General features: G+C 38.4%; 1 protein-coding gene across 6 annotated transcripts in view; it reads left to right on the top strand.

Annotated features, from left to right (window-relative positions):
- Nucleotides 1-23,823, top strand: part of MAP7D3 (MAP7 domain containing 3) — a 29,130-nt gene extending 5,307 nt beyond the window's left edge. Inside the window, exons 4-18 of one of the 6 annotated variants that reach the window (XM_063083290.1) lie at nt 687-850; nt 3,790-3,904; nt 7,750-7,839; nt 9,050-9,175; nt 9,880-10,622; nt 11,121-11,248; nt 11,489-11,697; nt 13,550-13,679; nt 14,904-15,045; nt 16,569-16,673; nt 17,855-17,908; nt 19,154-19,253; nt 20,325-20,514; nt 21,442-21,710; nt 22,318-23,823. In XM_063083290.1, coding sequence (XP_062939360.1) covers nt 687-850; nt 3,790-3,904; nt 7,750-7,839; nt 9,050-9,175; nt 9,880-10,622; nt 11,121-11,248; nt 11,489-11,697; nt 13,550-13,679; nt 14,904-15,045; nt 16,569-16,673; nt 17,855-17,908; nt 19,154-19,253; nt 20,325-20,514; nt 21,442-21,710; nt 22,318-22,325 — 2,573 coding nt within the window. In that variant the 3' untranslated portion in view covers nt 22,326-23,823. Of the gene's footprint in view, nt 1-686; nt 851-3,789; nt 3,905-7,749; nt 7,843-9,049; nt 9,176-9,879; nt 10,623-11,120; nt 11,249-11,488; nt 11,698-13,549; nt 13,680-14,903; nt 15,046-16,568; nt 16,674-17,854; nt 17,909-19,153; nt 19,254-20,324; nt 20,515-21,441; nt 21,711-22,317 lie in introns of all 6 variants that reach the window. The other 5 variants (XM_063083291.1, XM_063083293.1, XM_063083289.1 and 2 more) reach the window with 5 other exon arrangements.
- The last annotated feature ends 1,240 nt before the right edge of the window (nt 23,824-25,063 follow it).

Raw genomic sequence — 25,063 nt, 5'->3', positions numbered from 1 at the left:
CTAATAATCCTAACACAGATGAGGTGTCTGTTTAACTGATTGCTATGCTTCTAAAGTGTGACTGTATAAATTAGGATCTAAAAGAATAATCTTTCTAAAACTTGAGAGCATGCTTCTCAACTATGTATCTTCTTTGATCTTCTAAATCCGCTAGCAAAAAGTGCTCAGCTTTATTCAAATGGAATATAAATATATTTATTTTGATGGAGGAGAGATGGAAAAACAGTACTGTCTTTGGGAGAGGATTTTACAGCTGCATGTGTAATATGATCTATATGGATGAGGAGTTTGAAAAAACAAAGCGTATATTCTGGCCATGCATTTTTTAAGTTTGTCTTTTAATGTACAGCATATTAATCTGGTGGGGTTTGACTTCAGTTTAAATCAGCAGAAATATCACATGAAAGAAAATATTTGTTCTTAATTTGGAATTTTTGTTTGGACAGGATGAGAGTCATCTGGCTTAGACAATCCAGTTCTCCAGAGTTAAATGAACACCCAGTGAAAGTGGGTTTTTAGTGGCCACCTTTGTTCACTTACATAATAAATCTTTAGTTACTGGTAGATTATGTTATTTTAAGAAAGGGAATGATATATATTAACTTTTTCCTTCTATGTGTGTAATGTGGAAAACTTAAATATTTTCTTGGCTCTTACACCTTGAAAATGTGTTTGGAATATTTCAGCCACTAAAGAAATGCAGCTGTTGGAAAAAGAAAGAAAAACCAAGATACAGTGTGAAAAACAGATGGAAGAAAGACAGAGAAAACTGAGAGCTCAGAAAGAGAAAGATGAGCAACGCAGGATATCTGCAGAAAAAAGAAGAAAACAGAAATTAGAAGAAGAAACGGTACATAATTTTATAGCCTGTTCATCAGAGGATACATGTGTTGCCTGGGTCTGGGATATTATTTTTCTTAGCCCTTCTCTGCCTTTACTGGCCCTGTGAAAAGAGAGTCAATCCCAGCTCTTCTTTTCTTCTTCCTTTCTCCTTCCTCTCAGCATTAGAGGCTCTTGCCCCTGTCCTGATAAGATTCCTGGAGATTAGACCCACTAGCCTAGGGCACCAGAAGCCTTGCTGATCCAGGAACAGAGCCCCGCCACCATCAGGATGTGGCACATGGCCTGAGGCTGGCTCTGAGCAGCTCTCTCTACTACCAGAAAGCATTCCCTGTCACCCCCACCACCCTGATGTGCCCCAGCCAAAGAGCACTTGCTCTCCCTTAACGTGTTCCCTGGCTCCCTCTTGTGTGCACTCACAGTCTCTCCCTCCCTGCCCCGTGCCTTGTGTTCCTCATGGTCCCTTTCCTGACAAGGCCCCTCTGGACCTGTGGCTCATAGTCAGCATTCCCTCTCTCGTTTTGTGCCACTGCTGCTCTCTTGTCCTTTGTGGGATCCTTTTTGGTGTCTTTGGCACTCTGTTGGTGTGAGTCAGAAGCTTCGTTCTGCCCTCTCTCTCCTTCTCTTCTGTCCCTCTTTGGTCAGTTTGTCCTTTGTTGTGTTTACTGGGCATCGATAGCAAATTTCTCTCTTGAGGTCCTTCCACTACTTTACTCCAAGTATGCTTGACTCCTTCTGAATCTGGCATGGTCTCTGCAATGCCATTCTCTTTCTGTCTCTCTATTCCAGTGACTCCTAATTGTCCCTGCAGATAAGTCTTAGTCTGTCTCTGGTTTTCTGTCTGACTCTAGCCCCTTTCTGCCTGAGGCAGCTTGCTTTTCTTTCTGCTTTCTTTCTTAGCTTTTCTCTTTTTCCCCATCTTTGGACTTTGCCTGTCGTTCTCTCAGTATGTGTGTGTATTTTTGTCTCCCTCTCTTATTTTGTGTTCCTCTAATTTTTGTATTTCTTTTTCTCTCCTTTTCTCTCCGGTTCCATTTCCATCCCCAGGAAAGGTCTCCTCTTTGTTTCTCTCTGCGGGGCTCATTTTTCCTCTTCCTTGTGCACACACGTGGCTTGCACATGCTCACCCTGGCCCTACACCCCATCTGAGGATCTTCCGTATTCTAGACCTTCTCTCTCTCATGCCATTTTTTCCCCACCCATGGTTCACTACCTCTTTCTTTCTGAACCTTTTTCTGTGGTTGTTTGTGCTCTGTGTGTTTCATGCTCCAATGTTTGGTAAACTCTCACTCGGAATTAGTCACTCTCCATCATCCTCTGTGAAACATCTCCTTATTTTATGTATCTGTGGTAAAGAGATAAAGCCCAGAGAAAGAATATGAACTAAATAAAGTTTGAGAACCAAAGAAAGTAAAATAGAAAACTGTGTGCAGAGTGAGGGAGGGTCCCTGGAGGAGAGAGACAGTCCCAGGGATTGGGAGGGAAAAAGAAGACCATGTTAGAGAAGAAGGAAGCTGAGAGAGAGAACACAAGGAAGAGAAGACAATGCAGCAAAGTGACAGCACAGACAGAAAGGGAGCCAGAGACATGGAGAGGAGGAGAAAAGGCAAAAGAGAATCAGCCCCAGAGAGCTAGTGTGGGGGAGTCGGAGACAGACAGAGCAGGGGACATGAGACACTGTAAGTAGGCTACCCATAGAAAGAAAGTGATTCCAGAGAGCAGGGAAAATACCCAAACTCGGTGGTGCTGAGGAGGGGCAAGCGGACAGGAGATACACACGAGACAGGCTAGGAACTTAGACATGAGCCGCGCATGGCCGCAAATGCAAGAGGGAACCTGAAAGAGAGCACAGAGCGTCAGTACATTTGGAAACAGTGGGATAGAATTTGTATGAATCAGAAATATTTTAATAATACAAGATTAATCTCTGTTCTTAGTCAATTATAGTCTCAGGGTTTCTAGGTAATTTAGAATAACTTGCTTTCTGTTAGAAAATATAATTTTCACGTATTACCGTTAGATGAAATTTAAAAGTTACAGCTGCTTTTCTCCTCAGAGGATGTGGACTGCTCTGCATTTTCCTAGTATGTTTATCTTTGTCCTCAAAGAAACGGTGGGTACACGGTAAGGATGATGTGACTATGAAACGGTTGTTAGGGAAGAATAGAAAACCTCTGGCCCTGAAGTTGATTTGCTTACCTGAGTATAGTCCATAGTATGTTACAGTATAGGGATGAGAAATATCTGAGAAAAGGACTCATTTCTGGAACTCATTTCTGGAAGTGGCATTGTTTTGCCACAGTGTGGCATTTAAGTTGTATAGTTGTTATCCTAACCATTTTAAATTGAAGTCGAGGGTGAGACAAAGATACCAGTTATCTTTTTTGGAACATTTTATTAGGTAACACCAGAATTTAAACTGTCACAAATGTGGATATAATAGATGACTCTGGCATAGACTTCACTCATATGTGTGTTGATTTTTTTTTCCTGCCTCATTCCACAAATAATTTAAGGTGACTGAACAAAACACATACTATACCAGATGATAAAATAAATGGTTGAGAGAATCAAGCAGAAGGGGAAATTAAAGTAGGCAAATAATAAAGCATAGGTATGATGAGCATACAGCATACACAAAAGTATACCACTCATTCTTTGTACAGTTGCTAGAAATAGGCTACAGATTTGACTCTAAATTTCCTAATGATATAAGCAAAGGGAATCATGTTCAGTTCCTAGATGCAGGGTCCAAAAGATAAAAAATGAGTTATGCAGGAGAAGCACTGGTATTGATTGATACCTGAGACATGTCTCCAATTTTAAACTGACCTATTACAAAGAAAAACGTTTTACCTATTTGGTGATGGGATTGTTTTATAAATCATCAAAATTATACTAACCAATATAATGAATATGTAAAAACGTGTTGACGTTTATTTTAAATAGGAAAAATATAAAGCTGTTCTTTGTCGTACTTTGGAACGGAGCAACAGAGTGGATCATCGGCAAAAAAGATGGTCATGGGAAGGCTCTGCAAACATGACAAATGACAGTAAATCTGGTAATTAATAACAACCATTAAATTTTAAGTTCATTAATGTTCATATTTAAATATTGGCTATATTAGTAAAAGGTTGCATTTACTTCAAGGTTTTAATCTTTATTTCCTAAATGAAAATGCCATATGTAGTAAATTCGTATTTAAATTTGTCATATGCCATTGCAAAAGAAACAGGTGGCATTTTAGAATAGTTGTTCTTTAACTCAGTGTACCCCAAATCTTACTTAAACTTAAAATCCAGCATTAAAATGATGCATAATTACTAAGCTTTATATAGCTTATCCAATATATATTTTACAAACAAGCGAAGTCTGCCTTGTTTACTTTGGAGTCACTATAAATTTTCTTATATGTGGATATAATTCTACAGAAATTTATAAAACATAAGTTAAATTTATATAGTTTGGTAAGAATGAGTGACAGTGAACATCATATACCTAATTAATATATGTCTGTGCTCCATAGAAATATATCATGAAAACTCATCTTATTTCAGCTAATGCTTTCTTCTTGAAATAAGATTACAATAAATGTCATATTTTTCTTAGCCAATAAATGATCTCTGTCTACTGAAAAACTTGAACAGCACACTTCTGCTTTCAACAAACAAATGTCTATGTCATCTGTAGGTCTTCAAAATTCTATTGCCAAGAGTAAATAGTTATTTCATATATCCTACTGAATTTCAATTTAATGTAATCAATTCTTTATGTGTATTTTTTACAGCACCACTTACGTTGTGGAACACTGAGATTTATTTTAGAAGAGTACCACATTATTTTACAGTAGAGAGAGAGATGGTCATTACTATTTTTTATTTTTGTCAAAATAAATCCTTATTTTGTGATTTTTGTGTTAAATATATCACATGGGATTGTTGGGCTCAGGTTGCTTAAACTGAAACATTTCAGCCAAAAAACATTGCCATTAAGTGGCATAATAATTTGCTTTAAAATTAATTTGTATTCTAGATAACCTATAAATTTGTGTTTTTCTAGGGGCCGGTTGGATTAGTCATTTAATTTCCATTAACTATTGTGAATATTACCTCATTTAAGAAAAGTATCATGTAATAGCATATATCTATAACAGTGGACAGGTTGATCTGCTTTACATATATCATATTTGTTATTCACAATAATCTTGTGAAATTGGCAGGCTAGTATAATTACCTTCCAATTACCTTCCTTTTTATATAGTTAAGACTCAAGAAATTAAGTGATTTTTGCTCTAACATGCTTTTTAATGATTTATGTCTTGGTCATTTGATAGATGGATCATGATATTTAAATTGTACTTTTCACTTATAAGTCCATATTTTCCCCCAAATCAAATAAAGTGATAACAATGTTTAATGATAGATGTATTGTCAAGTTCCACTTTATAACTCTTTCGTGGTGGTAATGCAATGTTGCTTTAAATAAGACGAAGTTATCTACTATTAATACTTCAGATGTGCTTTTGTTCCTGGTGTTTGCCTTTTAGTTAGTGTTCCTTATTTAAAAAAGAAAAAAATCCATGATTGGGTGTGTGCGTCAGTGACCATTTCTGGCTTGTAGCACATGGTGCTTCTTACTGATAATTAAAGTGAATTAGGCAACCATACCCATCAATCCCCCCCTCCCCCCCAAAAAAACTTTTTCTTTTCAGAGGGAAAAATTGGAGTGATCTTGGCAGGAAAGAGATAGGGCAAGCGAATTCCACATTATTCCCTCAAACTTAGTCATTAAAAAAGATAAATAAATACCTCTTTTGTGCCTTGTGAATTGAAAAAGGCATAATAATTCGAATTTTAAAAATGTTTCTTTGCATTATTAGGTGCCTTGACATTTTTTGGGCAATGCTGATATAAAATTCCAGTACACCAAAAGATTCTGGATACCATTTAAAGTATATTGTAGCAGTGGTTAACTTAGTGGAAAAGATTTCCTTTTTTTTTTTTTTTTCCCCACGGGGGAAGGTGGGGTGGGGTGTGCAGCTGGCTGGTACAGGGATTGAACCCTGCACCTTAGTGCTATCGGCATCACGCTCTAACCAACCAGCCCAAGATTTCCATTTTTGTCTGAAACAGTATTACAGTTTTAATATGTTGAGAAGGATTTTTGTTTTGCTCAGACTTAATGTTACGTTATTTGTACTTTTTAGGACTCTTACAGTTTTTAACAGTGAGCTCAAGAGGTCTTTTATTTTGTTGTCAGTCTGAGTGAATCACATTTTCTCTTGTAATGGTCTTGTAGTGGGAAAGTTGATCCACTTACTACCCATCCCAAAGCACTTTGATGTATAGCCTGGGTTCATCCATAGATTAATGTGGGAAGGTTTTCTCTAGCACCTTGTTTGTCATATGGTAAAATTAATTTATTATTCACCAACTAGTTCCTTTAGAAAAATTAGATAACATTAGTTGCAATGTTATGTTGATGTGCTTTCATTTTAATATATCTTAATTGTTCCATAAGAATTGGCTATGTTTTACCATCTGATTGCTTTGAGGAATTAGCAAAGATTTATTCCACAGACATTTATTACATATTTAATATAATAAGCAAACACTAGTATGCTTTCATTAATATGTCCACTTGCCGTATTAATGAGATGTGAAAAGAAGGGACAGATGATGACTTTCGAGATAACAGTTAAACTGCACTGAAAGAGCAATTCCAAATAACTTTTTAAATGATTTCTTTACTAATTTTTAATACAAGGAAGATACTTTGTGAAATAACTTACTTAAAGGTACAGTGTGAACACTGATGTGATGAATGCTGTAATTAATGATTCCAGGGAAAATAAAATCCATATTGGCAATTTCTTACCTTTGTGAAATCCCTTTAAATTGACATGAAACCTGTTCAATCCAGAGAGACCAACATTTCAAACTCAACTGAAGATCATAATCTCACCTGTAATATTTTAAATAACCCTGTTTTAAATCTTGGTTGATTCAAATAGCCTATTTTTCTTCCACTCACTGCTGACTCATAATAACTGTTTACACTATTTTGTCATTTCTTACAGTATGCTAATGAAGGATACGTGACTTAATCACATGATTGAATTGTTGCCCCTCTGTGGTTCATGTTGCTTAATCACATTATCCATTCGATGAATTTTCAAATGATGCTATATTGTCAATATGTTCTTTAATTTACAAGTCCACAAAAGAGAAATTATTTTTTTTTGTTTGCTTTTGATTTTTTTTTTTTTTTTCTTTTTCGTGACTGGCACTCAGCCAGTGAGTGCACCGGCCATCCCTATATAGGATCCGAACCGGCGGCCGCTGGGAGCGTCGCCGCGCTCCCAGCGCCGCACCCTCCCGAGTGTGCCACAGGCTCGGCCCTAAAGAGAAATTATTTTTAAACAGACATTCCTCACTCTCTTGAGCTAGAATATTTCAAGTGAAATGGAAAAATGTCCATATGAACCGGGTTATTTTTCCTTGTGAATGGTTGGGTTGCTTGAATTGTGACATCTGTACCAGAAGTTAATACTCACTTTTGTTTTAAAAATACTAGCTATAACTAATTATAAATTACATTTAGTATCAGACATCATGGATTTTGTCTAAAATTAAAGGTTGTATATTCCTAATTTTGGAACTTTGATGTTAGATAGTACCAGACATTTTCCCCCTTAATTTTTATTTCATTTCAGATAACTTAAAGAGTAAACTAGTTTTAAGTTTGGGGATGTAGAATTTCTCCATAATATTTGAAATTAAATAAATTTTTATAAACAAGGGCAGAGAAGGTAAAGACTTGTTTGAAAAAAGGAATGGCACACTCCTGAAATGATGTATTTAAGTAGTTTGTGAAAAATAATATTCCTTTGCACTTGATCTCTAGAAAAAAAGGAAAAGAAGAGCTCATCTTTAAATAGAAGAGAGAGCAAACTACATTCATCTACTAATACAGGACAACTGGAAGAAAAGCCAGGTGGTTAGTTTTTTCTAAATACAAATCTTAAATTGTAGTTTAAAAGAGGTATATGAGTATTTATGTTAACATTGGGTTGCTTGAAAAGTCATTCCTAAAATTGGGATCCAAAATACCCCTTCTTGAACTGAAAAATGTTCTTTGGTGTTATTCTTATTTGGCTGAAGCCAGAAAAGTCTGTCTGTAAATGGAGTGTATGATTCCTGCCATCTTCTGACAAGGGGTCTATAATGAAGCTGAGGAAATAAATCATAGAATATTGGTATCGATAGGTTTGTGCTGGAGGGCTTGATTCACTTAGAACATTTCATCAGTTTGCATTTAGAAGTTATAAATTACTGGCCACGTTTTGAACTCAAAGCTTTGCTCTGTTGTTTCATAGCATTACCCACATATATCCTTTGTGCATGTTTTCACTGTTGATTATTGCACACAAAATTTTGTAATTATTACTAAAGTACTTTATTTAAAGTAGTTTTTTTTTTTTTTTGACCGGTAAGGGGATTGCAACCCTCAGCACGGTGTTGTCTGCACCACGCTCACACCGGCCATCCCTATGATAGGATCCGAACCCACAGCCTCGACGCTACCAGCGCCGCACTCTCCCGAGTGAGCCACCAGGCCGGCCCTAACGTAGTTTCTTTTTAACACCTTTCCCCCCCTGGCATTTCCCTTTCACATGTGTTTGTCACTTTTTGTTTCATACTGAGCCATTTGCTTACAGAAGACTTCAGTTAGTTGATTCATGTCAAATCTTTTAGAACAAATGCCAGTGTCACATGGATCTTTTTGAACATAAAGATTTATTCGAGCAAGATATTTACAACAAAATTTGCTTTTAACAAAAGAGTTCACTCAATCCCTTGGCAATGGTTTTGTCCAGTATGATTTGTCAGTAGTATATATCTATAGGAATCTCTGTAAAAATTGTTTTGTCATGTGCCACTTTTTTCTCCGTGTGTCATAGAGACTTCATACGATGGGGAAAGGTCCTTCTTGTGGGTTATTGTGGGTGTGCTGTGGCCTTTTCCCCTTTATTCAGGTAATCTATTTCCTGACAGTGCAGTCCAATCGGATGGCAGTGTTCAATCCTATTTTTTTATGTGTTGCTTGGAAAGTACCATGTACATCAGTTCACATTGCTCTTTTTTGCTTTGCGTTTACTTGAGACCTGAAACTGAATTATTTTTTATTTGTTCTCGTCATTTAGCTCATCACTCAGTTACAAATTTTCCAGAGAATAATTTAATCAGTCGCCTGCTCACCCCAACAAAAGCCTCACTGGCCAGAAGTAAAAGTGCTATTGCTCTTTCAGTTCCTGGAAAAGATATTCCAGGTAATGGACATATGGTAGAAAGTCTGAAAGTGTTAATGTCTGCACTTTAAAGTAGGCTCTATCACTTAATTTGTTGCATCTAGGCATCAAAGAATTGGAATCAGTAGTTACCAAATTAGTGATTTTACTCAACATTTGGTATTGCATATTTATTTTATGACTTCTAGCATAGTAGAGTAGTTACCTGGTTAATAAGTAATTTATCGAATGAGGTAGCTAACTGTGGGTGGTGATTACATTTTAAAGCTCTATGGATTTTTAAAGTATAGAAAAACTTCATTAATATCAAGGGAGAAAGTTGCCTGCACCCACCCTCCTTTTTTTCCTAAAATGTGGAAGAATAACATTGAGCTGCCCTTCAGCCTTTTATTGTAATTTTCTGTGAAAATTATTCTGAAATACGGCGTGATTAAAATAGAAACAGCTTATTGCAAACATCAACTTTGGAGAGGCATCTTATTTTCATCTGTAATAGATTATTGCTTTCACAGCAACTCTTGTTGGTGTTGCTTCTGAAGGACTTTGTGATGATTCTGTCTTGTGTCTGAGATCCATTTCACTTAACTTTTCCTTTATTGTGTATAATCCCTGTGATTTCCTAACAGTCTTCTCTGTTCCTGTTCTTATACTGTATACATGATATATTTCTGTCTTGTTAGATTTCTAACTTTATGGAATTTTACTCTGCCCTCATTCACTTATAGGCATCACTCATTTACTCCAGTATGTAAAGAAGCCCTTGCGTAGCCATAGTAGTGATAAATTGGAGACTAACGTCCTGCTTCCCGAGTCAATAGTGAGAGTACTTCCTCAGACAATCTCAGAAGTGACTCCGCACAAAAAAGTAGAAATATCCCTCAAGATGAGTGTGGAAGCACCTGCCAAGGCGAGTGTGGAAGCTTCCTCCATGGTGAGCGGGGAAACATCCTCCGAGGTGAGCGCGGAAGTGGACCCCAAGGTGAGTGCAGAAATATCCTCCCAGGGAAGCATGGATACACCTCCTGAAGTAAGCGTGGAAACATTTTCCAAACTGACCATGGAAGTATCCCCCAAGGAGACTGTGGAAGTGCCCCTTGGGGCAATTTTGGAAGTGACCCCCAAGGTGACTGTGGAAGAGACCCCCACGGACAGTGTGGAAGTACCTGAGGCAGTCGTGGAAGTGCTCCCTGAGGTGAGCGAGAAAACATCCCCAGAGGTGAACGTGGATGTGTCCCCTGTGGTGAACACTGACACATCCCCCGATGTGTCCCCTGTGGTGAGCACTGACACATCCGCCGATGTGTCCCCTGTGGTGAGCACTGATACATCCCTCGATGTGTCCCCTGTGGTGAGCACTGACACATCCCCCGAGGTGAGCATGGAAGTGATCCCTGAAGATAGTATGGAAGCATCCCTTGAGGAGAGTGGGGAAGCACCTCTCATGGATGAAATGAAAGACTCTCCACAGGTTTGTCAAGTGCCTTTCATTGACAAGTTTTTAATTCAAATATGTATAATTTTGTTGCATAGATCATGATAGGTCAGATTTCACAACATAACTGACTTATTTCTGCAGTAAAATGAATAAAATAGGATAATTCACTTAAACTAATACTTTAAAATCCTCTGATGTTTCTTGCATCAGAGTTACCTCCCAGAGTTGGAGTATTAGTTTTTAGTAGAAGAGAGAAAATGTAACAGTTTATATGTTTCTAAACTTCGAAAAAAAATATTTTGAGAAATATTCCAAACCCTTAATTAGTTTTCTTAATTAAGATTTCTTTTAATTTAATTATTTCTGTATAGTGTGGAAGAAAATGTCTGATTTTCATGCATTAAAAGAAACCTGGGGGTTTAAGGAACTATAATTGTATATCATTCACAATGTTTTTCTCTTAAAAAGAATAGCCAGCTGCAGTGAAATAATTGCTAGTAATTTCTTATCTTATTGCACTGATCTGTTCAGACATCAGAAGTGGACCAACAGGCCTCAAACCCTGTTACCAAGAAGCGCCCATCATCACACATACCATGTTATAAGTGGTCATTGGGATCTGCAAGAAGGTGGCATCCATCTTCTCCCATCAACACTAAGTAAGTAGCTTATTTGCAATTGCTCCTGATAGGTATTTTACCATGACATATTTTGTGTCAGTGTTTCATAAAATAGTATCCTACTGGCAACATAAATGTAAAGGAAAAAACCCTTAAAAATGGATTTACTTTTTATAGAAATTCCCAGGTTATAATGTCATTATCTCATAATGTCAAGACATATTTCATGAAATTGTATACTAAAAATTAATTGGCACACATGTGTTTATTTTTTCTCAGCAGACAAACCCAAAAGAACCGTCTCTGGTCAACTTCTTCAGTCATATCAAAACAATCAGCACAGTATTCACTTTCTTACAAAGTAATACCTGTTCGATGTACCCCGTTTGTGCAGAATCCATTAGGTACTGTCAACAAGAGAAGAGAAAGAGTTTCTAAAACCACTAACAAATGTGAGGATGGGAGCCAAAGGCAAATGATCTGTGAAGGTAAGTTTTTTCACTAACAAGTTTATTTTAGCAACACAAAAGATTTTAAGGTAATTTGGGAATGGTCAACTTCATTTTATTCCCCAACTGAAGGAACTTTAGGGAGTGATCTTTCTTTTAGATAAAGAGAATTGAACTGATCACTAGTACACTGGAATGTATTTTCTCTGCTTGCTTGTCCTTGACAGAGCTTCTTTTTTTTTTTTTTTTTTTTTTTTTTTTTTTTTTTTTGTCTTTTTCGTGATCAGCACTCAGCCAGTGAGCGCACTGGCCATTCCTATATGGGATCCAAACCCGCGGCGGGAGAGTCGCCGCGCTCCCAGCGCAGCACTCTACCAAGTGCGCCACGGGCTCGGCCCTTGACAGAGCTTCTTACTTACCCACACCCCTATGTTTTGAAAAATCCATTTTTGGAACCTCTGTTAAAAGTGCAGGTTAAAGGCCGGCCCATGGCTCACTTGGGAGAGTGTGGTGCTGATAACACCAAGGCCACAGGTTCGGATCCCTATATAGGGATGGCCGGTTAGCTCACTTGGGAGAGCGAGGTGCTGACAACACCAAGTCAAGGGTTAAGATCCCCTTACCGGTCATTTAAAAAAAATAAAATAAAAAAAAGTGCAGGTTGGATGAGGGACTTGATCCCTACAGTCCTTCCAGCTCTGATATTGGATGGTTCTTAGAGCACATCTAGCCATATGTAGATGAGCAGGTTTTCATCAGGAGATGTAAATCAGTTTTCACACACAGGCCATAACACATGGTGCGCCTTGGTTTGTTTAGTATACAGGTTCCTGAAAGTGCCATATTGCTATTTTGCTTGTCACATGTATTCTTAATACCCATGGTCATTACTTAATTTTAAATACACCAAGGAATTTTGCTTTTTAAAGGAATTCTACGGTGAATTCTTTGCAACAGAAACAATCTTTTTATTATAAATTATTCATTCCTGGTATGTCTTAAAATTCTTATTTTCATATGTAGTTTATTTAAAACAAAGAAATTAGTTACATAGACTAAATTATTATATGCCTCCATTTACTCACCTTATTTTACTGATAGTCTTGGTTTCTTTTGTTATCTAGTTAGCCACTTTATGATCAACCAAATGTATGTACAAAAGTTTAGCTAAACAGTAATTATATAAAAAATGATGCACAAATCTAAAATGTATGCCGATATATTTTTGTTTAGTAGAGTATTTAAGGTTTGGACCCTTCATCTGGACAAAGCATAAGCTTGTCTTCCTCTATATTCAGTATATCTTTCTCTTTTCCAGTAGGATCAATTGATTCAGTTATCTTAAAACAGCTAAAACCAAAGTACGTTATTTCTTTTTGGAACAAGTAGTTAAAAAGAAACAAAATGCTATTTCTATTGTTAAGGGGGCAGTTTGAACAAAATCTGTTATATAATCACTTATAGTTTGCTTGTGATTTATAAATTTTGGACTACACACATACTGTTTGTTTTTTTTATTTTTATTTGTTTGTTTATTTTTGGCAGCTGGCCAGTATGGGGATCCGAACTCTTTTTTGTTGTTGGCTTTTATTTATTTATTTATTTATTTATTCGAACCCTTGACCTTGGTGTTACAAGGCTGTGCTCTAACTAATGAGCTAACTGGCCAGCCCTCAGGATTCTTTTTTTTTTTTTTTTTTTTTTTTTTGCATCTGGCCAGTACAGGGATCGGATCCTGGACCTTGGTGTTATCAGCACCATGCTCTAACCAACTGAGCTAACCCGCCAGTCTGTTTGGATTTTCTTAATGTTTTAGATGGTGTTGCACTTTGTTGGACTAAGAGACAATATGATTCCTAAACTAACTGTTTCTCATGTTAATTTAAATTAGATCCCGGTAATAAAAACACACCTGGGACTATGAATGCCGAGGAGGCAACAAAAATTTTGGCAGAAAGACGCCGCCTTGTTCGTGAACAAAGAGAGAAAGAAGAAAGACTACAGGAAGAGATGGAAACAAGGTGAACATATCATCCTTTCTATACTCTAAATCTTGGCTGGGTCCCAAATTTTGAAAGTTAAAATATTGCCCTCAAAATATAAATTTTCAAACAGCAACTGACTTTTTCTTCTTTGAGGATCAGAAATGTCTCATTACTTTCTAAACAAGTAAAGACAGTATAGAAAACATCTCAAGGCTTTGAAATAGCTGAGTTGGTGTGTGGATGAATGGTGCAGTCCTTTTTAGTCTCCATACCTCATGTGCCATTAAGGTGTGCTTGGAGAATGCGTAAAGACTGAACTCATGTCCAGTGTCTGGTCTCTCAGCAATAGCACCTGAGTGATCACACAAGAATGTCTGTTTGCGTTTGCTGGCATCCACCCTGTCTTTATTTTAAAAGATTTGTAAACTTGGAAATTACACTTACTCCTGTTTTAGTTTGGGTACTTTGCAGTGATCTTTGTGACACCTGAATCGCATCAGGCTGGTGAGTCATTGCTGGAAGGATTTCCTATGGACAGCAAATCTCACGTACAGTTGTGTATATTCAAACGTGAGCAAAAGGTTTCTTACCCCTCCATCTTGAGGCCTATTTTACATCAGGTCCTGTAATGTAAACCTCTGTCCATTGCCTGCAAGGAATAACTACAGTACTCACTTTGTTTTTAAGTATTAAGTGTTCTTTGAAATACAATCACACACTTTCCATATTCTTTCTGTGGGCTCGGGAGAAAGGAGAACGGGATATTGTGAATAGCAAGAAACTGTAACTTGAACAATATTATTCATTACTTCATATAAACAGAGCTCATTTAGCATTTGAAAGTACTGAACACTGGGACACTAGCACATCCTGCTTAAATGACCCCTTTCACCCCCATGTGAGATTGGATGTGAACATGTGTAAATAAGATCTTTTGGAGGATCTCACGTCTCTAAAAGAGTTAAGGAGTGATTATCTGTCTTGTATGTGTGCATGTGTATGTGTGCTTTTTAAGATGTAAAGTAGTATACTACTTGTTAGGAATCCTTTTCTACTCCTAACGGCTATTTTCCCCCATTTAAAAAGAGTGAAATTGTGTAAATCTTGTGCAGTAACAACACAGAAAATGTAGTGAATCTGGTGCAAATATAAGTTATATCACTATACACAAGCAGTTTCACTACAAAAGCTCACATACTACTGCAAGCTGTATATGCCAGTGACCAAGATAAATACTAAGAGTTATTTAAATATTCTTAGTGTCATCGAGAAAGTGAAAAATGTGGCAACAATTGAAAGCCAAGTAGAAGAGTTCTTGAAATTTGAAGATGGGCAGCAACAAAATGAGATGAGAATGAATAAAGGATGTAAGGATCACGATGACGAGGATGTACTACTGCAGGTTTGTTGGCTTGACACTTTATCAGGGGATAAGAACCAGATTATAAAGTTCAGTTGAAACCCAAAGCAAAAATCTGTGTCTCCGAAAAAGATGATGAGCAGATACAATGTTCTCTGGCTATGTTTTTACCTGACAGTCTCACTATTACCCAATACCACTGCAGGTCATTTTCAGAAAATCCCGTAGTGTTTTTCAGGTGAAACAAAAGCAGAAAGGAGCAAATTGTAGATGAGCACTCCTTTAGTTTGAAATACAGATTGCTTGCACGGATTAAATGTCCCAGGTCAGTTTTTCCCATCTTGCATTCTGTGGTGCCACACATGACACAACTGCACTTCATATACCCACAATAGATGAGAAGATAAGGCATTGTGAATACCTCTGCAAGTTGATAATCACCAAATTCACCAGTCATAATGTCTCACCCATCTAAATTCAAATCACCAGGTAAATAAATCTCCAAACTGAGCCCAATTTGTATTCCCAGTTTTAGTGTATCATTCGTCACAAGTTGTTACATATTCCATAAATGATTGCATATACTTGCATTACTCAGGAAGATACCTTTAAGAATCCTCTCAGTGCTTTTGAGAAGTGAGACTTTCGGCTCCTGTTGCTACGTTAATGGATAGCTCCACAATCACATACTTTTAAAGTAAGGTGGTCTGATGTTCATAATGATAACCCTGAGGTGCTGAATCCTCAAGATAACATACATTCTTTTTTTTTAGGTTTTGTTTCTTTTTAAATTTTTTGATGCTTGAAGTTTATTTAAAAGTTTCTTTTCCTACTTATAAAAGTCATTCACACATTGCAAAAATTTCGGAAACAGAAAAGAATAAAGAAAATAATCCATGAAGTTACCACCTGAGCAACCATGAATGTTTGTGATTTATTACCTTCTTTTTTTAACCAATATTTTTTTTACACAGTTGAGATCATACTCTATTTGTGATTACTATTTGGGGGTTTTGTTTTGTTTTGTTTTATTAACTCAACATAGCATTAGCATATTCTCATGTTATCAAAAGGTCTTTCTAGATATCATATGTAACAACCGCGTGATGTGGCAATGAATATTTTTGAGCTTAAAACTTTTTCTGCATCTTGGATTACTTTTACAGTATAATTTCCCACAAGTCAGATCACTGGGTTGAAGGGTATGAATATTCTAAGGCTTTTGATGCATGTACTATAGCTATTTTTTGTTTGTTTTTCCATTTTTTATTGAAACATAATTGATTGTACATATCTGAGAGGTACAATCTTAGAATATTAATACCTGTCTGTAATATATGATGCTCAAATCAGGATAATTAGTATATTCAACATTACACAATGTAATCAATTTTTGTGGCCCTTTACCAGTTTTTCACTTACCCTCTCCCCCTTTCCCACCTCTGGTGGAAAAGGCTACACTTTTGTTATGCTAGATAACATTTTACTGATTAACTTTTTAAACTAGCATTCTCTGATGTCACTCACCTATATTGACATTAAATAATTTTATACAAATTTCCTAGAAAGAGGACGCCAAGCTGAAAGCTCAAGAGGAAGCTGATAAACGCAAGAAGGAGCGCGAGAGGATTATGTTACAAAATTTACAAGAAAGACTAGAAAGAAAGAAGGTACTGACTCTGTTTGGGGGGGGGGGACAGTGATTCTTTGTTTAAAACAATGTGGGGCACATGATATCAGAGTGTGTTTTTAAAAATCACAGATACTACACCCTGATTGTTTTTCTACTCTACTCTCTCCTTCCTTATCCAAGGATCTGACCTCTCCTATGTAGAAGGCTCTCCTCTTATTGACCATACCCTTCTCTCATGGCCCCTTGATGACTATTACAGCAATGACTTAATATATCAAACCTCTGGGAACATGGCTCCTTTGAACAGAATTGTTCCTGTTCATGGGAAGGGTTGGTACAAGTTATTAATTCTTCTAAACTGGGCTGGAAATTACAACAACAGTGTGAGAAGACGCAGGAAGTGCAGGCCTCTCTGAGAGGCCAAGGTGCAGGCTGTTCGTAAGGTAGGGCCACATTGCACAACTCACGTGGTTCATCTGGGAGTCCCTGTCTTGGCTCAGGTGCTGCAAGGCCTCTCTGTCAGTAGATTGGTCATCCCAAGGTGGCCAGGGAGCTGCAGCTCTCTTTGTCTTCAGGGAAAGAAGTGGATGCGAGGGAGAGAATTCGTATCCCTCCCTAGAACACATCCCTCTTCTGCCTCTTGTCTTACTTCTCTTATTAGTAACAAAAATCTCTGACAGTGTGGCGTTGTTGAGGTGTGTTATTTTCATTAACATCAGCTTTAGGACTTGTCTGTTAAGACTAGAAGACACAACAATCACAATTCCTTTAACTTGTTAAGAAAAGTGAAGAGATATGATGTTGATGGGTGGGAGGGAGGAATTGGTAAAGGGACACGAAAATAAACTGCATTGTATATTGATAAATTTTTTTTTAAAAAGACTAAAATCAGGTTAAAAGCTCTAATTGATTTGCAATAAGATGTGCTTGGTCTAAGTAATGAATTTCCACGTCTGTGAAATTAGGAGTGAGAAATTGTCACTTGGATGTCTGTGCTATGATAACAAATATAACTGTCAACAGTCAAGGCATTTTATAGCTGAAACTGGGCTCAGAAGGAGGAACTCAACTGCCACCCGAGGCCTTTTGTTGGTGAAGTCTGTGGTTTTGGAGCAGTCACTGCCATTGTCCATCTCTGTGAAATGGAGATAATAAAACCCTTCAGGACTACTGTTTGGTTTTTAATTTGTTTTCATGTTTTTATTTTCCTTTAAATAGAGAATTGAAGAAATAATGAAACGGACCAGAAAGACTGATGTGATTGCCTTAAAGGTAGTCCCTGTACTCCTACCTGCAGTGTATAAGGATTCCGGTTATTTCATCTTTCTCATTTTTACCAATCTGATGGTATCACATTTGCATTTCCCTGATTATTAAAAAGGTTGAGCATCTTTAGTTAGCTTTCATTATTTCCTTTGTGTGAAGTGCTTGTTGAGGTCTTTCACCCAAAACTTTTGGGTTGGTTTGTCTTTTTCTTAATTATTTGTAGTTCTTTAAATTTCCATATACTGCTTCTTTTTGGTTATGTGTTGAAGATATCATCTCCCAGTTTATGGCTTGTCTGTTCTTAATATTGTCTTCTGCTGGATAGAAGCTCCTCATTTTAATGTTGAATTTATCAGTATTTTCTGATGACTAGTGGAGTTGGGTGCCTTTTCATATCCTTACTAGCCATTTGGAGATGCGCTTTGTTGAAGCACCTTTTCAAGTCATTTGCCCATTTTCTTATTTTGCCACCTGCCTGCTTTTTATTGATTCATGAGAGTTTTTACCTACTCTGGTTAGGAGTCCTTCAGATATATGTGTTTCAGGTATCTCCTCCCATGGTGCAGTTTGCCTCACACTCTCTTAATGTCTTTTGAGGAACCAGGAGTTCTTCATTTTAACAAAGTCAGGTTTATCATTTTTCTTTTCTGTAAGTGGTGAGTGTTTTTTGGGTCTCTTTCATAATTATTTGCCTACCCCAACATCATGTCTTTTGATGGAGCACGTGCCTGTTTTCTCTAGGTTCTGTGTTCTTTACATTCTGTGCCACAAAACTGATTTACAATTGCCCGGTTGTGTTCATCCATATCATTAAGTAGCATGAGAATTTAGAATAGAAAGGTCATTTCTGAAAAGTTCTGGGAGTCACCATCTCAAAGTTCACTCAGCTCATTGGCCTGAGAAGTTCTACCTCTAGCAGCTGCCAAAAACTTTTTAGTATTTCCTGATTAGTCCTACCCTGACTTAGTTAGGATTCCAAGCAGTCCGACACCAAATGCCAGCCCGAAGTTGTAGTCCCTTGCTCCCTCTTAGGGAAATCTTTCATTCTCCGGTGTCTCCCTAGCTGAAAGACACAACTGGGTCCACTTGTAGATTCTTGGGACCAGTTAAAGAGGTTAGATTTTTTTTTACCTTTTAATTGAAATGATGAATGTTAGCCATCAGCCTAGCCTTAAAATCTGACTTTTTAAAAATTCTAAGCCAGGATGATTGAATTTTGTGTATAATCATGATTTTGTTTTTTAATCATAGGCTACAGAAATATCTGGCAGTGACACATATGAAGAGGATGAGGCTGATGATGAAAACGAGACAGAAACTGATGAGGACTCCTTTGAAATATTTCCGCCAGGTTTGCTCGTTTCTTCTAATGGTTCTGTGAGTCACCATTTAGGAGCTAGACAGCCTGTGTTCATATTCAGGGCCTCCTCCACTTCTGAGCTGTGTGGCTTTAAGCTCTGTGCTCAGTGTTCCCATGTGAATAAATGGAAGCTACTGTTGTCCTCCTCCTGTGGTGGACATGAAATTTCAGTGAGATTAATCTGTGTAATGCTAAGATTAGTGCCTGACATGTAGTGAACTTTCAGTAAGTAGTAGTGGCTGCTGCTGTTATTAATTGCACAGGTTGTGCTAGTGGACTGTAGATGGCAGCCCCTCCTCAGCTGAATGTGACTGCTGCTGGCATTGCACAGCTCAGGACCTCCTGAGGCCTCCATGATTGACCACGGGTGGAATTCCACTTTCCACCTCATTAAGAAAAAGTGAAATCATGTCATGATATGAGAGCCCTCCAAAATGTATCATTGACTCCCTTATGACTAGGAACCACCTTATAGGAGCAGTACTTGGCATCTGAGAAAATGCTATTTGTTAATATTTATTCTGCAAGTGGATATTGAACAGGTAAGTCAGGTACTCTACTAGGTACTGGGAATGCAGAGATGAAAAGACATGGCCCTCAGCTTAAAGGAGCCATAGCCAGTGGGGAGACAGACATATGAGCAAACTGATTTGGCTAAAAGAATCTTGGTCAAAATGCAATGAGAACACAGCAGAAGGAGCCCCTAGGTCTGCCCTAGGGCATTAAGGAAAGCTGAAGAGAGCAGGAGGTAGCATTTGAGGTGAGACTAAACTTGGCTGAACTGGCTAGATAGGTGATGGGGGGTGGTGAGAAGTGTGGAGCAGTCCTGCCCTGTGACCTGTTATTCCTTCCTAGCAAAAGAAAGAGGAATTCTTTAAAGGTAGCCCCTTCATGCTCTGAGGGCAGGGTGACATGAGTGTTAGGCAGTGGCCCAGCCATGGCTCAGAAAGGTGAAGGAGCTCAGGCTGCCAGGCCTGCCATGCCATCAGGATCACGGCCTTCGCTTTTTCTTAAATTTTTTGTTGAAACTCCAGTTTTAATTTTGTTCCTTTTTTCCCCTAGTCATGCCAAATGGCAGAGATTCACCTACCAACCCCCAAATAACTCTTAAAATTGCAAAGAAAATGCCTAAGCTAGTATTTTTAACAGCCGCTACTGACCGTAACAAAACGAAGACATATTTTAATGGTGGTGTGAAAAACTTCAGAAAAGAAAACATGAAAGACCCATCCACCGAAGCAAAAGCCTCAAGGTGAGTTACTCAGTGAGCTTATCTGAATAAACTTGGTGAGTATATGATTGACATTCGTAGAATGCTAAACGATATTATTGACTGAGCTCTTAGTTTGTAACAAACACTGTGTCAGGCACTTGACTTAACAGAAATACCTAATCCCCACAGCAGCTTTTCTAGGTAAGGATTATCATCCCCATTTTTACAGAAAAGGAAACTAAGGTGCACAGAGGCTAAGGGCCTTATTTGCCCAACATCCCACTATTAAAGGGAAGAGCCCAAATTCAAACCCAGATACATCTGGCTCCAAACTGTGCTTTTGTTCACACTGGTTAATGTTGTCATAAAATCAGGGAAGGGGACATTTATTGAGTGACTGCTGTAACCAGACATCTTATGTTACCTATTTTAATTCTCATTGCAACTCTGAGTTTGGTAGTAATATCCTCATTTTACATATGGGGACACAGTGTCAGAGTTCAGGTCGGGAGAGCAGGAACAGGTTCTTGGAAAGGAGCACTATTTGGACGGTTGCCTGAAAAGGCATTAACCTGCAAGGTCCATGGAAACAGTCATCTGCTGAGGCACAGTGACAGTGTGGAAAGAGCACTGGAGCTAGAAACCCCATACCAATTCTCAAACTTCACCATACTGGCTGTGCTCCTGACCATCCTGAAGCAGGGACAGGGTTCCTGGAGCCCTGCATGCTTAGCTGCTCCTAGCCACTGGTGCTTCCATGACACCCTAGGGCTTTCTAGAATACAGTTTGAAAACCAATGTGTTCTGTGATCTCTAGGGTCCCTTCCACCCTTCCCATTCTATGATCCTGAAAATTCATTTACTTCCAATTAACTTCTTAGAAGTTAATTCATTAAAGAAAAAGCTTTTATGACAGAGACTTGGTTTTGGAACAATTGGGATTCTAACCTGTATATCTCTTTCCAGATCATCCACCAAAAGAAAGACCACTCGAAAAGCAAAAACCGGAAAGAAAAACGAAACCAATAACACTATGAGACCTTCCAAGAGTCTGAATCTAAAGCAAGAGTGGATCCGTGAAATTACTGATGCCGTAAGTCACCCAGAAACATCTGTCACAAGTATTCCTCCTGAAAGCCACCAACCCAATCTGAAGGATTCCATCCCATCTTGCCAAAGTCCCCAAACACCTCAAGATGAGAAGATGGGCAGCAAACCTGTTTCTGCTCATTCAGGTAAGGCCTTATCCCATCTTCACTTTACTCGAAAGGCAATTGACCTTGAACCTTTTCCCCTGATTCTGGCTATTCCAGGGCAGTCTTTGCACTATGTAACTTTGGAGGAGAGGGAGAAGACAGTACTGGGTCCACGGGAGTGATGTGGAAGAGTCTTGCATTCAGTTAGTTTTGAGAGAGTAGATGACTTGATTCTAATTTTTATGCCCCGCATTTCCTTCCTGATATAAAAAAATAAGTTCTTTTCAACACCCAGATCCCTCGGATCCTTCTGAGCTCCTGATCAGCCAGCTGTTTGACAAGCACACAGATACTTGTTTAGGGCAGAGGGTTAAGGAGGTCTTTGGAATTAGTCTCTTAACCTGTGTTTCCAAAGCCGAAAAGCCTTTGTTTTTCTTTGAGAAGCTCCCTTTGAAATTAGGAGAGGCAACTTGGGCCTGTTTGGGGGTTGGGGAAGTGAGGGACATTTATAAGAGCACCAGTGTGTCAGCAACTCCAGGGGGGCTGCTCAGGGTCCCAGTCCCGTCCTGAAGGGAAGCCAGGGTCAAGTGGCTGTGAGACCAGCATCTTCTCTACTAATCTTTTTTTTCTTTTTCCCTCTGGTCAGATATGTAAACCTCATGCAGCCTGGGAGATGTATCCTCCTGCTTTGTAAAGCTCAACTCCCAGGCGCATCTCCCATAATTTATCTGCTTCTGACTTTCACCGGGCAGAGTAAATGACCATCAGAAAAAAAGGAAAACATCAGAATGTCACTTTGATATGTATCTCAGAAGATGTTCCTATCATCTTGTCCTCTTGTGTCCAAACAAGAGTTTCTGAGTAAAGAATCATTTTTGTTTTCCTTGAAAAATCACCATTGTCTGTCATTCTTGTGTTTTCCACCAATATGTGTGCTAGAGTGAGTGTGTATCAAGGATGCTTTCATAACATGCTTACTATCAAATTTCTAAAAGAAGCCTATTAAAGGAATAATTCTTTCAGTATAGATTTGAAATCTTAATGTTTCTTCTATATAACAATGATATTAATTTTAACAACTAAAAACTCATTTGATCTTGTAGAGAACATAATGGATTATGCAAGGGACTCGGGATTGCTCACGAGAACTATGTCAGATTGTTTCTAATATACAAATAGTGAAGATTGCAAAATACAGTAAATGGTATTTTACTATTATATATGTATATTTTCAACACTGCCTTCGTCTGTGCCAGCAAGTGCACAGGTACCGATACCCCCAAATGCTGGGAGTCCTATAAAGTGTTATCTTGGAACAGTTAGCATCTTTCATGCTCTTTTAATTGTTTACTTCTGAAGTACATATTGGTGTTTACCTAGAAAAACATGTATTATTCGTATTGTGTACATAAAGCAGTACTTGGCTGTTGCCTCATGGGGCGTGTTTAATTCCTGTCAATGTTTAATGTTTATAATCTTCTCCTGCTTGTGCTTTCTACTCCTGTCCTTTACTGTACACTCAGGCTTGGGATATGTAACCAAAATGTGCTTGCCTTTCTCTGGCCAATGGCTGCAGGTGAGTACAGGAGCAGTGTTATTCTTCAGTCCCTGGGATGGGCACACAGACATGCACAGTTGTACACACACGTACGTACACACACGGGATATATGCTTCCATAAAACTTGAGTGCAAATTAGTTGTCCGACTGCTAATGAGATTTCAGTATTGAACTGCAGACAGTTTGAAGCAGGCAAGTGTTTTGGCCAGCAGTCTTGGATTAGTAAAAGGAAGTAATTATTCTTTCTGATTCGCTAGTTCTTTGCTGCTCAGAGTACTGTACCTTTTTATATATTAAGAGTTGGGTGCCTTAGGTTTAAAAACTATTTTTATACACTAGCTCTTTCATACAGAAGGCAGAGATAATCGTCCTAACAAACGAGTTTCTGATATTTTTCTGCACAAACGTCACATGTTGAAATACTCTTTTACAGCTCCATATAAATGTTTGCTATATGAATAAACTTTGCACAAGTAAATAAATTTAACACAAGTTTTCTTGTCATTATAATAGTAAAAAAATGTACTGGTGGTGGTATAAAGGTGACGCAAATTGTTAACCAAGTTATGAACACAGGTAATCAGCAAGTTTAATAAACAATCAAATCCTCTGATTTCCCTCTTCGTGTAGTTTGTGATTTGACAGTTTCACTTCTGGGACAGTGAGATGTGGGTTTTCAAACTCTGTGTGTCTTCCTGCAACTATTTCAGTGCTTGTTACTCTTCCCTGTGATGGCTCCGACTTAACAGTTGACACCTAGTACTAAAGTACTTTTCTTTTTATTGTGGTAAAGTTCACATAACCTAAAGTCACTATTTTAACGTGTACATTCACAAGGTTGTGCGACCATCCCCACTGTCTAGTTCCAAAACATTTTTATCACCCTGAAAAGAAACCCCGTGCCCTTTGAGCAGTCACTCCCCGTTTTCCTCTCCTCCAGCCCTTTTAAACCTCACATTTGGTACTTGCTTTGGATGGGGAAAATCCTTGCTCTTTAAGGTCTGAGCGTATGTGCTCAGGCAGTTATTGTGCTCTTTTATGTACACGTTTCTTCATGACATCACTTACTATGAGTGGTAAAACAGATATTTAGTTTCCAATCTTAAAACATGCTTTATTTACTCCACTAGGTTTTGTTTTTGATAAGGCCAGGTGTCTTTTTTTGTCCCCAGTCTTTGGGGTCTGGTGCATATGAGAATGGTGGTAGCCATTTCCCACTGAGCATTCTAGAGCATTCCATATACATTTGAATCAGCACAAACCAGACATACCCCATTGCTGTCAAAGATACTACCTCCATGTGTGCCTCATCTGTGCTAGAAACTTCACTGCCAAGTCTGGCACCAGGTCCTGTTGATTGATCTGTTGGAACTGTTGAACCTGGGTGTTCTTGTTTACAACTCTGGGGTTATAGACCTTGCCTTCCCCTCCTCACCTGGACACACTGGTCCCCTCATGTTTCCCTTCCTCTGGATAGCTTTTTGGTGTCCTCTCTCCTGAGGGACAGATCCCCGGCCTCTACCAGCAGATTCTGCAGATCATATTTACTATGCTTGTGTCATTGTGGACACTGGAATGAAGCTTTTAAAGCCCCAATCCCTAGAGACCACAGCAATGCAGTATGGAAAGAATGCCAGAAAAGACCCTGAAGACCTGAATCCTAGCTGAAAGGGCTGCTGGCTTGCTGTGTAACTTTGTGCTAATTGTTCCCCCTCTCTGAGCCCCATTTCTTACCTTTCTAAAGAGAGGTGCTGTACTACAGTCTCTGTGGGCCCTTTCAGTTCTGAGATCCCACCGTTCCAGAATGCCACTAATTCACTGTGGCCAGAGCAG

This window comes from Cynocephalus volans, chromosome X (genome assembly GCF_027409185.1).
Source record: "Cynocephalus volans isolate mCynVol1 chromosome X, mCynVol1.pri, whole genome shotgun sequence".
In the NCBI taxonomy this organism is placed as follows: domain Eukaryota; kingdom Metazoa; phylum Chordata; class Mammalia; order Dermoptera; family Cynocephalidae; genus Cynocephalus; species Cynocephalus volans.
Note: the sequence above shows the minus strand (reverse complement) of the source record. Positions and strands in the feature narration are given on the sequence as shown.